Raw genomic sequence first — 11,731 nt, forward strand, 5'->3', positions numbered from 1 at the left:
TGTATCCGTCTCGGAAGTGCGTTCAGCAGAAAGGTCTCTTGAGTTATAGGGGTATTTTAATATAAATTGTCCGAATCAAGCGACCAGCATGTATGTCAGAAAGCTCATATGCAGGCCTCTGCATAGGTTAGCATAGCTTTGAAAACAGCTGTAATATTTATTAAAGCTTTAGCGATTATTGACAGTTTCTTTGGATATTGGTTATAGCTTTTTAATGTTCTGATAAGTGCTCTGTTTTGAGCTCTGTGACTGTAATTTCAGTTGTAAAAGAAGGAACAATAATTGTTAGGAAGAAGAACATTTTTCAATGCAACCTCTAGTTTCTATTAACAATAAGTTAATCAATAAAATATTTGTTTATCAACAAGTTGATCTCTGAACAAGATCCAGTCATTAACAATATATTGGACCGAGTTATTAAAATAGATTAGAGTGGATCTGCTGAAGACTTGAGGTACCTACCTTCATTGTGGACAGCCGCCTCTCTCCATCTATAATCAGTGGTACAAAGTTTTCTATTTCTTGCAACTATTTATCTGTCATTTTACATCTAAATTGTTATCCTTTTTTTAGAAGATTGCATTCATCTCATTTTCGATTGTCACTTGATTCTGGTTTATGCAAATGCTTACATTTACTACAAGGAGAGAACTTAAGATCTGCGTAAATCATACCATGCTTGCCTAGATACCCGCTTTCAGTAATGCTTTGCGTAATTGGTTTCCTTTTTCTTATTTTAATTTCCTCAAGTGCCAAAATTTTAATGAAACTGTAATATTTGCTGTGGAGCATATTTATACGAGACCCTTTCGTGTTTCTAACTGAAAGGTACTTCTACTTCCAAAAGATTTGGGTGAATGAAATCACAGAATTGAGCTTAAAGTGAAAAGAAAATGGACAAGTACGAGTATTTGAAAGAAATTGGGTCTGGAACATTTGGTTATGCGAGGCTTATGAGAAACAAGTCAACTAAAGAACTAGTTGCCATGAAATTCTTTGACAGAGGGGAAAAGGTAGGCGATTTTATTTCATTTAACGTTTAAAATTTATCATTGAATGCTGTCTGTAGTCTACTACCTTTTTAATCAAATTCTATTGACAATGTGGTGCAAAGCTGTTGTTCCCCTTGAGCTGTCCGATTGAGTTCACTGGACTGACCTCATTCTTCATTTCTTAATTTCAGATAAATGAGAATGTTGAGCGGGAGATTATAAATCATAGGTCCCTCGTGCACCCAAACATAATAAGATTCAAGGAGGCAAGTATTGTGAAGTCGATTTCTGTTAGTGTAGGTATTTCACTAACTCTAGGTGCGGGTTTTCATTTAGGTGCTACTCACACCCACCAACCTTGTGATTGTAATGGAATATGCTGCTGGGGGAGAGCTCTTTGACCGCATTATAACTGGGAAGGCAGTCAGTGAAGATGAGGCATGTATTGTTAATTTTGTTAGTAATTTTAAAATTTACCCAACTTCCTTAATCTGGCCAATACTATGATCAACTTTTCATCACTATTAATTATGTGTTAAACTTTCAGGCTCGATACTTCTTCCAGCAGTTTATCTCAGGAATAAGCTATTGCCATTTCATGGTATGAGTTTTTGTATGATAAACTTATATGGTTTTGCCTTGTAGCCTTGTGTCTCATAACTGGAGAAGCAAAATTAATCTTTGAGTCTGGCTCCAAGTTAAGCACTGAAACCAACAAACTCGTTGATTCTTTAAAGGGGGTCTGTTCCGCCTAGTGCCCAAAGGGGAAATAAATACAGATTGTTCCGAAAGAATCACTGTTGGTGAAATTTAACATAAATCTGAAAAATCCTTCATAGTTACAGATCAAGTTGATTAACTGTTATATCTGGCAGCATGTATGCCATAGGGACTTAAAGCTGGCGAATACTTTATTGGATGGAAGCCCTGTGCCAATCCTGAAAATATGTGATTTTGGCTATTCCAAGGTAAAAGGTTTGCTAATGAATAATAGATTGACCTTCTTTTGTAAAGCTTATAAACGCTTACGTCTCTATATTGTCACGTAGTCATCTATGCTCCATGCAACACCTGTATCAACTGTTGGCTCTCCACCTTACATAGCTCCAGAGGTTCTTTTAGGTAAAGAATATGATGGCCAGGTAAACCGTGAACTGTGCTTGTACGAACATTCTGAACTTTGCTTATACGAATATTTTGCTGAAAATGCAGGATTGAAAAGAATTGGAATTGTCATACAGAATGAAAACCGGATATGTGAATTCAAACTTTTGATCCAGTATTAGCTAAATGAACAAACAGCAGAGATTATTTATTGTTTTTTTTTTTAACTTAAGAGAATTTTGTTTTGCATTCTAAAGGGTTTGCAGCAGTTTGACATTGAACATGAATTTGAAATCATAGTGCTCCCTATGTCTATGATTATTGACATAACATTAATATAGGTCTCAATATCTATTAAGTGTAGTTGATCTGCTAAAAATCATATACTTTGCCTTTGCCATGGCCTAACAGTTTTTTTTTTATTTGCTGCTAATTGCCTGTGTGGTTAATAATAAATCTTAAGTTATTTCTTTTTCAGTTTGCAGATGTTTGGTCATGTGGAGTGACATTGTATGCTTTGCTAGTGGGAAAATACCCTTTTGTTGACCAAGAGGAGCCCCAAAATTTTAGGAAGACTATAAAGGTGAATTTAACCTTAAGTTATTAAAAATTATCATGAATTGACATCATATTTTGGTGTCTTTAATATGCACTTTTGTCCATCCATCTCCAGCTTATACTGGGTGCTCAGTACAAGATACCTGACTCTGTTGAAATATCCCAAGACTGTAGGCATCTGCTTTCTCGCATATTTGTGGCTTCCCCAAACATGGTACTTGCACTATATTTGATATTTTATGAGGAGATGGTTTCAATTACAATTTTTTAGCAGATCATGGCACATAATTTTATACACAAAGCCGTATCTCCAACCATCTGCCTCGCTAAAAATTCAGAATTCTTTTTTCTGCAGAACTGTTTGTCTCTTTGATATTATAGCATTTCAATCGTTTCTTTCAATGTATGCTGTGTCTGAAATTATTCTTATCACAATTGAAATTTTGATGATGGTTTAGAGGATCACCATCCAAGAAATCAAGAAGCACCCCTGGTTTTTGAAGAACTTACCATGGAAGGAATCAGAAGCTGCTCAAGGCATTTATTACAAAAAAGAAAACTCTGCAGCTTCTCACCAGAGTGTGGAGAGCATTATGGAAATTCTTCGAAATGCCAAGAGGCCAGCGATGAATCATCCTTCAGTTCTCAGTTCAACTGGAGGGTCTGAATGGTTAGAAGAGTTCGATGATTTGGATGATGATGATGATGAACAGAATTTGGATGATGATGAAGAGCAGAATGCGGACGATGTGGAAGGAAAGAGTGTAGAACTTGAGGGGGAGGAAGAAGACGAGTATGATAAGCAAGTGACGAGGGTTTATGATAATACTCAAGTGACAGAGGAATCCGAGGATAAGCGAGTAACAGAGGTGCATGAGTACAAAAAAATATGTAATCATTATATGGCTATCAAAAAGGATTAATACACTTGTGCATAATTCTCATGTGTTTAACATGTTTATTTTCGTAGGAGATGATTCAGAAGAGTGGGGAAATGCCTGTCATCAAGATACATAAACGGAACCGCTCAGAAGATAGATCAGAAGGAACACTAGAATTTACAAGTCCGGCTAGCATGGTTATTGCGGTATAATTATAACATTAGTTTTTCTGTATATTTTGTCTTATTTCTGATCATTTTTAGAGATATGACTAATGATATTGAAATTATAATGTGCAGGCTCGATATGCTAAAGTTTTAGACCGGAATAGAGACTATTTGAGTGAAGTTGGTAGTTGTGAGGAAATGACAGAGTTAGTTGAATGGTGGGTTCAAGCAAAAGGTGATAAGCCGAATAAATATCGCAAAATTGGTTTTCCTCGAGTTCCGGTGACTCAACTCCTGCCCGACTTAGCAGCTCGTTATGATTCAGAGTGCAGTGGCCGCGACGACTCTTCAAAGACAGCTACTGGAAATGCCAAATCATCTACTATTCCAGACCTAGTTTTCTTGCAAGTGGTCCATCAAGTTCTCAGGCACGCACAAGCTAACATGTCCACGTATCGTAGGCCACCTTTGTACGAGCAAGTTATAATGGTAGCTCGGACTGCCCTTGAGATTGCTGACCCAAATAGCGAGAGTACATCCACATTTTCTGGTGATATCGTAGAACAGGTTATGAAATTGGTGGGAGACCTACTCAGTGACATACACGAGAAGTATGAAACCCTTATCCAAGAGGTGAAAGACTAGATCCAGTTCATAAAATCTTCATATATGTTATTTTGTATTTAAGTACTAGATCAATGTATGAAATCTTCTTCTCATTTAGCAAAAACATGTTCCAATTGTAGCATCTTACTTCAAAATCTTAATCAAATATATGTCTCATTTCTTAGTCACTCGCAGCACTTTAGCTAGAAATAATGCAAAGCGCGCCAGAACAAAAATTAAAACATATAGAAATGTTTATATCTTTGAAGCAGAAAGACTAACTTCTAGATCTACTTGGCATGCTTTTTTCCACGATACCCTCTTCATTGCATCACATCCCCAGCCTCTCGTCATGCAGTTGTATACTAAAACTGAAGGTCTGTTATGAATCGTATACAATATATATATAGCTGTGTGTTTATATAAACTGGAGAAAACAAAAATAATGCTGAACTTCTTCTTTTATTACTACTACGGTTACATTATATAGACTTAAATAACAAAGATTAATAATTGACTCCTACAAACTAGGATCTAAACAGAAAGTCCTGAACAAACTACATCACTAACATATATATTCTGCAGCACTCCTACATTATCTCCATGCTGGATTACCACAACTGCCAGTAGCTAAAGACTCGCACAAACACAACAACAGTTCTTTTGTTCAAATTAAATCCCAACAGATTCCCCCTTAATTTGAACATGTCTGAGCACAATTGTAGACTCCAAGCAAATTCCTCATAAACTCAAACTTAACAGCAGCCAGTGGTTTAGTAAGTGAATCTGCACGTTGTTCTTCCGTTCTTACGTGCTTAACCTCGATCTCTCCATTCTCCACACACTCGCGTATGTAGTGATACCGGATATCTATATGTTTGCTACGACCATGGAATACCAGATTTTTAGCCAAATCAATCGCAGACTGATTATCAATGAACAAAGTAACTGGACCAACATTAATTTTTGCAATCTGAGACAACAGCCTTTTTAACCAAACTGCCTGGCATGCTGCAGCAGTCGCAGCCATGAACTCGGCTTCGCATGAAGAAAGTGCAACGCATCTTTGTTTTTGAGACGCCCACGTTATCAAACTATTATTTAGGTAGAACACCATGCCTCCTGTGCTTCTCCTATCTTCCACGTTGCCGGCCAGGTCACTATCTGAGTATCCGATCAACACCTCATTCTCCTTATTGTGCAAATACATCAGGCCAAACTCGAGAGTCCCTTTCACATAACGAAGTATGCGTTTTGCTGCAGCTTGGTGTAGTATAGTTGGCCTTTCCATGAACCTGCTCACAATGCCCACCGCATACGCCAAGTCTGGTCTGGTATTGACGAGATATCTCAGGCCACCAATTACACTTTTGAACTCAGTGGGATTTACTTCTGTACCTCCCTCGTCCTTGCTTATGACTTCCTTGGGATGCATAGGAACCTTAGTTGGATTGCAGTGCAACATACCAGCTTTATTAAGTATTTTCTTGGCATAACCAGTCTGTTTTAAACAGATGTAGCCTTTTCCCTGCTCAACTTCTATACCAAGATAGTAGCTTAGCTTTCCTAAGTCGCTCATATCAAAGACTTGAGCCATTTGCTTTTTAAATTCTGTGATGGCTGCCAAACTTGCTCCAGTCACTAGAATGTCATCTACGTAAACGCCAATTACCAAAGCTTCATTTCCCACACTTTTGGTGTAAACAGCTTGCTCGTATGCACATCTGACAAAACCCAGTTCTTCTAGACATTTATTTAACTTTGCGTACCATGCTCTTGGTGCCTGACGAAGGCCATACAGGGCTTTAACAAGTTTGTAAACCAGATGTTCCTTGCCTGGCTTAACGAATCCTTCAGGTTGCCTGACATAAACCTCTTCCCTGATTTCACCATTTAAAAAGGCCGTTTTAACATCAAGGTGGTGCACCTCCCAATTACCCTTTGCAGCAAGAGCAAGCAGTAGCCTTATTGTCTCGATACGAGTAACTGGTGCAAAAACTTCATCAAAATCAATGCCCTGTTTCTGTACATATCCCTTGGCAACAATTCTGGCTTTATGCTTGACAATCTTCCCATTTGCATCTCTCTTAATCTTGTAAATCCATTTCAGGTCAATGGGTTTACGTCCTGGAGGCAGTTCCGTTAGCTTCCAAGTCCCATTTCTTTCGACAGCATTCATCTCAACTTTCATAGCTTCCATCCATTCAGTCCCCTTTGAAGCTTGAGTATAATTTACAGGTTCATCTAAACCCATCAAGTACAACTCTTCGTCCTCCAATTCAATGGGTTCACTTTCATTATAGATATCACTTCTCTGATACCAGATTGAAGGTCTGTTATGAATCGTATACAATATATATATAGCTGTGTGTTTATATAAACTGGAGAAAACAAAAATAATGCTGAACTTCTTCTTTTATTACTACTACGGTTACATTATATAGACTTAAATAACAAAGATTAATAATTGACTCCTACAAACTAGGATCTAAACAGAAAGTCCTGAACAAACTACATCACTAACATATTTATTCTGCAGCACTCCTACATTATCTCCATGCTGGATTACCACAACTGCCAGTAGCTAAAGACTCGCACAAACACAGCAACAGTTCTTTTGTTCAAATTAAATCCCAACAAAAACCTGGCTCTAAGCTTTTCTAATTGAACTATTAGAATAAAACGCGTAGTTATTAAGATGATAGGATGAGGTACTGACTACTGTTAAACTGAATAAACCAGAAGTAGATTTGAATCATTATTTCAAATTCAAAATTTTATGTAATGAAAGAACACTCATCTTTGAATCTTTAGAACAACGGTTATCACTTAATTAACAAACTCTGGTTTACTCTAATCTTGCAGGTTCCCTTTGAACTAAACATCATCTGCATTGATCCACTTAAATGGAAGCAAAACAAAAGTTAAAGAACCAAAACTCAGTGGTTAACATAAGACAAGGAATTAACATACCATGATGTCAATGCCAATTTAAGCGCCTGCTTATGTCAACGCTTATATAACCTCATTGTTATGCATATTTTTCTGACACTTGCCTCTCTCCATTTACCCTTGCCTGTTCACAATGTTATCAGTTGACTTGGTGCCAAAGTCAACGCTTACCGAACTTCATTGTAATTTTTTTTATATTTTTTAACAGCAGCCTGCCTCTATTTAAAATTACCACTACTTTTTTTTAATATTATTTTATATTCATACATGTAAATTTTTATCAATTTGTTCTCGGATTCCATATATCCATCTGAGGTTGAGGATTTGAGTTCTGCAAAGAAATGGACAAGTATGAGTTTTTGAAGAATATTGGAGCTGGGAGTTTTGGTTTGACCAAGCTTATGAGGAACAAGATAACTAAAGAACTTGTTGCCATGAAGTTTATACAAAGAGACAAGGTTTCCTATTTTTCCACACTTGAAATTTGGCAGACTGGTTTCGATCTAAATTTTCTGATCTTTGCTTGTAGATAAATGCGAATGTTGAGCGAGAGATCATTAATCATAGGTCACTCAGACACCCGAATATAGTTAGATTCACCGAGGTAAGTTTCATTGATTATTTACACAACTCGTTTTGGTCCTAAATAAAGTGACAGAATCAGAGAAAGTTATTTGCAGTACTCACTCTAGGCGTTGTTTTTTAATAAAAAGGTTCAAGTTACACCAACCTACATTGTGATCGTGATGGAATATGCTGCTGGAGGAGAGCTCCATAAACGCATCATAACTGCAAAGACATTAGGTGAAGATGAGGTATGTTCAATTTTGTTATTGAAAATTTTCAACATGAATGCAACTACCTAAATCTCGCTTGCAATATTACCATCTTCAACTTTTCATCGGCTACTGTTTTTGCATGAAACTTTCAGGCTCGATACTTCTTCCAGCAATTAATCTCCGGAGTAAATTATTGCCATTACATGGTAAAGAATAATATCTTCAAGGAACTTCATATATTTCTGCCTGCATTCATGTGTTCATGTACTTCTTATTAGTTAATATATAAGTTCTGGCACTCACATTTATTCACAAATGGTTTTTTCCGATAGCATTGGGCTTAAAAATTAGACACTCACATTTTCCCCCTCTCAGAGGTGTCTCGATCATTCTCTTGCTTCTCTTTTATTTAGAATCCATTAGAGGGTAAAAATTTTCTTTGTTGTTGTCCAGGCGTGTATGACTGGTGCCCCTTTTTGGTCTTGATAAGTTTCTGGTCTGCCTTATTGGCCACATATTATTAGGTTTAATGAAATACCTTTCCGAAAAAACATTATTAGATCAGTATGTGGTTACTGTAGAAGATCCACAGCTTAGAAATGGTATGTCTGTCTCCAAGTTTAGCACTAAAACCAACAACCTCGATGTTTATAATGAATCATTAGTTGGTGAGAGTTAAATTATAGTGTAAAATATCTCCAGTGAGTAATAGTTCATGTTGATTACCTGTTATATTGGCAGCAAATGTGCCATAGGGACTTGAAGCTGGCCAACATTCTCTTGGATGGGAGCTCTGTGCCAATCCTAAAAATATGTCATTTTGGCTTCTCAAAGGTAAAAAAAAAAATTCTAAAAAATTGTAAATGACATTTTCCTTGGATGCTTTTAGTCACTACCTTTTTTACATCCTCGCGTAGTCATCTGAGTTCCATTCAGCACCTGATTCACCTGTGGGCACTCTGGCGTACAGTCCTCCAGAGCTCATTGAGTCTGGTAGTGAATATGATGGCAAGGTAAAAATTGAACTATTTTTGTAGGAACATCGTGCTCATATTGTGAGATCAGTAAGAATTGAATTTTTCATACACAAAAACCCCCGGCTATTTTATGTGAATACTCGGTGTTGGTCCAGTATTAGCTTTTAGACACAAAAACAGAGTGAAGATTAGTGTCTTTCTAGTTGTCCATTTTTCCGGAATGTGCAAAATTTCAGTGACATTAAACATGAACCCAAAATTATAGCTTGCCTAACTCGTTCTCCTTATCTAGAATGGAAGGCATAACATTTTATATCCTCAACCTGTTTTTGTTGCTTGTAGTTAGTCTTTCTTCTTCGTTATTGTTTTTTACTTCTCCACATTGTCAAAGTCAATTGACAACAAGAGATCATTAATCAAATTTAAAGTTATGTTGATTTTCAGTTGGCCGATGTTTGGTCATGTGGAGTGACATTATATACAATGCTTGTTGGAGAATTCCCTTTTACTGACCAAGAGGATCCGGCAAATTGGAGCCAGATAATGCAGGTAAACTTTTCTTTTCTGTTCTTGAGTTCATCATAAATTAATAATATCATACTATGTTGTCTGAAATGCACTTTTTCATCCCTCCAGCGTATACTGTGTGTTCAATATAAGATTCCAGACTCTGTTGACATATCTCAAGACTGCAGGCATCTTCTTTCTCGCATATTTGTTTCTCCTGCAAGCAGGGTACAGTTTTTCATGGAATCAAGTATTTTGATTTAAGTATTTATGGTTTGGGTGATTTGACACGTTGTTCATGTCTCCTTTGTTTTGATTTATGGAATTCTTGCTAATAGATTAATAGTTATACCCTCATTGTTTCTAGCCATAAAAACTTTTTCTGCAGAGCTATTTTTTTAATTTAATATAGTAGCATTTCCATAGTTCTTGTTCAATTTCATCTGTAGCTGAAAAGAGAACTTCTGGTCTCGCGCTTCCAATCCTATGGTCCCTGCAGAGAATTACAATTGAAGAAATCAAGAACCACCCATGGTTTTTGAAAAACTTGCCATGGAAGGAATCAGAAGCTGCTCAAAGTATCTACTACAGAAACGAAAACTCAGCATCTTCTTCCCAGACTTTGGAGGGGATCATGGAAATTGTGGGGGAAGCCAGGCAGCCAGAAATGTATCCTTATGCACTTTTCAATTCACTTGAAGGGTCTGAGAGGGAAAAAGGAGAGTACAATAATGACGAAGAACAGAATTTAAAGAAGGATTACGAAGATAGGCATGCCAAGGAGGTAGAATTTAGAATATATAGTTAAATTCAAAGATTAACACGTGTCTGCGTGATTGTAAAGTGCTTAAGATGATGCAGACGAGTGGGCAGAAGCTGGTCCGGCCAGAGCTCTACATGACACATGCAAGAAAGAGGTCAAGATACAGTTCAGACCAAACTGTACCTGCAGAATTCACGAATCTGGCTAGTATGGAAATTGCGGTACCGTAGAATAAATTAGTACATTTTGCATAGTTTTTGTTTTGTATGGCTGACATGAATTGTCATTGCTAATATTGAAACTTAAAAGTGCAGATTCGATATGCCAACATTCTTGACCAAAATCGCAGCTATTTTACTCAAGTTGGTAATTATGAGGATATGACAAAGTTAATAGAATGGTGGATCCCTGCAGCAGTCCCTGAGAATCATAAACCGAGCAAGAACCTACGCATTGCTTCATCTCGAGTTCCAGCAAAACTACTCCTTACCGACCTAGAAGCTCGTTATAATTCCGAGAGCAGTGACAGCTCTTCGAGTACAGCTACTGGATGGGCCAAACCATCTGCTATTCCAGACATAATTTTTGTGCAAGTGGTTTGCCAAGTTCTCCAAAATGCCCAAGCTAACCTGCCTATGTACTCTAAGCCGCCATCGTACAAGCAAGTTACAACACTCGCTCGGGCTGCTCTCGAGATTGGGGACTCAGATAGTCAAAGCACACGCACATTTTCGGCTGATATTATTGAAGAGGTTATTGAAGTGGTGGGAAACATACTCGCTGACATCTACGAGAAGTACGTAGCGCGTACACAAGAGGTGAAAAATTAGATTAAATCAGTAAAATCTTTCTACAGATCAAGTAGTATTTTTTTAACATTATATTAAAATACTTTATTTTAGTTGCAAGCGAGGGCTCGAGGGTATGAAGATTTTGTAGATGAAACAACCGAAATGGACGAGGACACTGACAATGGCAATGCAGACAGGGACAGGTAGGGTAGTGTTCATCTAATCATCTCTTAAATCCTGATCCAGTGAAAAATTTTCGATCTGTTCTGATACTTATTTGGTTTTGTGATCATTTTTTGATAAATTCGTGTTTTTTGTCCGTTTGGCAATGCTTCTCCACAGGTGGATACATGATTTTGGAGATGAATTTTAGCACCAACACGATGCGAAAACAGAAATTATAAACAGAGTTAATCTTCCTAGACAAGCTTGCTTTCTCACATCTGTCAGGCACATATCAGACATGTAAAAAACAGGATTTGGAGGGGCCTTTGTTATTATTAACATTACGAATTAATTTTAATGTATATACAGGATGACCATTTTTTTTTTGTAAATTAGAATTTGTTGATATCATTGACTTGATGTAATTGAATAAATTTGTGGAATAGATATTTGAGCTATACGCTCGGAACTTTCCTTTCCAGTTCAAAC

At 37.1% G+C, this 11,731-nt stretch overlaps 2 protein-coding genes across 7 annotated transcripts; both read left to right on the forward strand.

Moving 5' to 3' along the window:
• Positions 1-325: 325 nt before the first annotated feature.
• LOC141689402 (serine/threonine-protein kinase SAPK3-like) lies at positions 326-4,490 on the forward strand. 3 transcript variants are annotated; one of them, XM_074493680.1, is made up of 11 exons: positions 326-1,013; positions 1,184-1,258; positions 1,329-1,430; positions 1,540-1,593; positions 1,868-1,960; positions 2,042-2,134; positions 2,575-2,679; positions 2,770-2,868; positions 3,113-3,523; positions 3,625-3,741; positions 3,835-4,490. In XM_074493680.1, exons 1-11 carry the CDS (start codon positions 894-896, stop codon positions 4,345-4,347), a joined length of 1,782 nt encoding a protein of 593 aa, XP_074349781.1. In that variant the 5' UTR covers positions 326-893; the 3' UTR covers positions 4,348-4,490. The 3 variants fall into 3 exon arrangements, with proteins under 3 accessions (XP_074349781.1, XP_074349783.1, XP_074349782.1); XM_074493682.1 differs by lacking the exon at positions 2,770-2,868; XM_074493681.1 differs by lacking the exon at positions 1,184-1,258 and having other exon boundaries at positions 3,835-4,489.
• A 3,028-nt stretch (positions 4,491-7,518) lies between these two features.
• On the forward strand, positions 7,519-11,648 carry LOC141692341 (serine/threonine-protein kinase SRK2B-like). 4 transcript variants are annotated; one of them, XR_012562806.1, is made up of 13 exons: positions 7,519-7,718; positions 7,790-7,864; positions 7,974-8,075; positions 8,192-8,245; positions 8,781-8,873; positions 8,957-9,052; positions 9,461-9,565; positions 9,653-9,751; positions 10,023-10,307; positions 10,385-10,507; positions 10,601-11,082; positions 11,189-11,280; positions 11,420-11,648. XR_012562806.1 is itself a non-coding variant. In XM_074497142.1 (13 exons), exons 1-13 carry the CDS (start codon positions 7,602-7,604, stop codon positions 11,448-11,450), a joined length of 1,776 nt encoding a protein of 591 aa, XP_074353243.1. In that variant the 5' UTR covers positions 7,519-7,601; the 3' UTR covers positions 11,451-11,648. The 4 variants fall into 4 exon arrangements, 3 of the variants coding, with proteins under 3 accessions (XP_074353243.1, XP_074353244.1, XP_074353246.1); XM_074497142.1 differs by having other exon boundaries at positions 10,601-11,104; XM_074497143.1 differs by lacking the exon at positions 8,957-9,052 and having other exon boundaries at positions 10,601-11,104.
• The last annotated feature ends 83 nt before the right edge of the window (positions 11,649-11,731 follow it).

Source organism: Apium graveolens, chromosome 10 (genome assembly GCF_009905375.1).
Source record: "Apium graveolens cultivar Ventura chromosome 10, ASM990537v1, whole genome shotgun sequence".
NCBI lineage: Eukaryota > Viridiplantae > Streptophyta > Magnoliopsida > Apiales > Apiaceae > Apium > Apium graveolens.

Coding starts and splice junctions, on each gene's coding strand:
- LOC141689402 (XM_074493680.1), top strand. CDS start 894: ATGGACAAGTACGAGTATTTGAAAGAAATTGGGTCTGGAACATTTGGT. Junction 1,961..2,041: donor GTGATTTTGGCTATTCCAAG/GTAAAAGGTTTG, acceptor ATTGTCACGTAG/TCATCTATGCTCCATGCAAC. Junction 2,680..2,769: donor ATTTTAGGAAGACTATAAAG/GTGAATTTAACC, acceptor ATCCATCTCCAG/CTTATACTGGGTGCTCAGTA.
- LOC141692341 (XM_074497142.1), top strand. CDS start 7,602: ATGGACAAGTATGAGTTTTTGAAGAATATTGGAGCTGGGAGTTTTGGT. Junction 7,719..7,789: donor AGTTTATACAAAGAGACAAG/GTTTCCTATTTT, acceptor CTTTGCTTGTAG/ATAAATGCGAATGTTGAGCG. Junction 10,308..10,384: donor AAGATAGGCATGCCAAGGAG/GTAGAATTTAGA, acceptor AAGATGATGCAG/ACGAGTGGGCAGAAGCTGGT.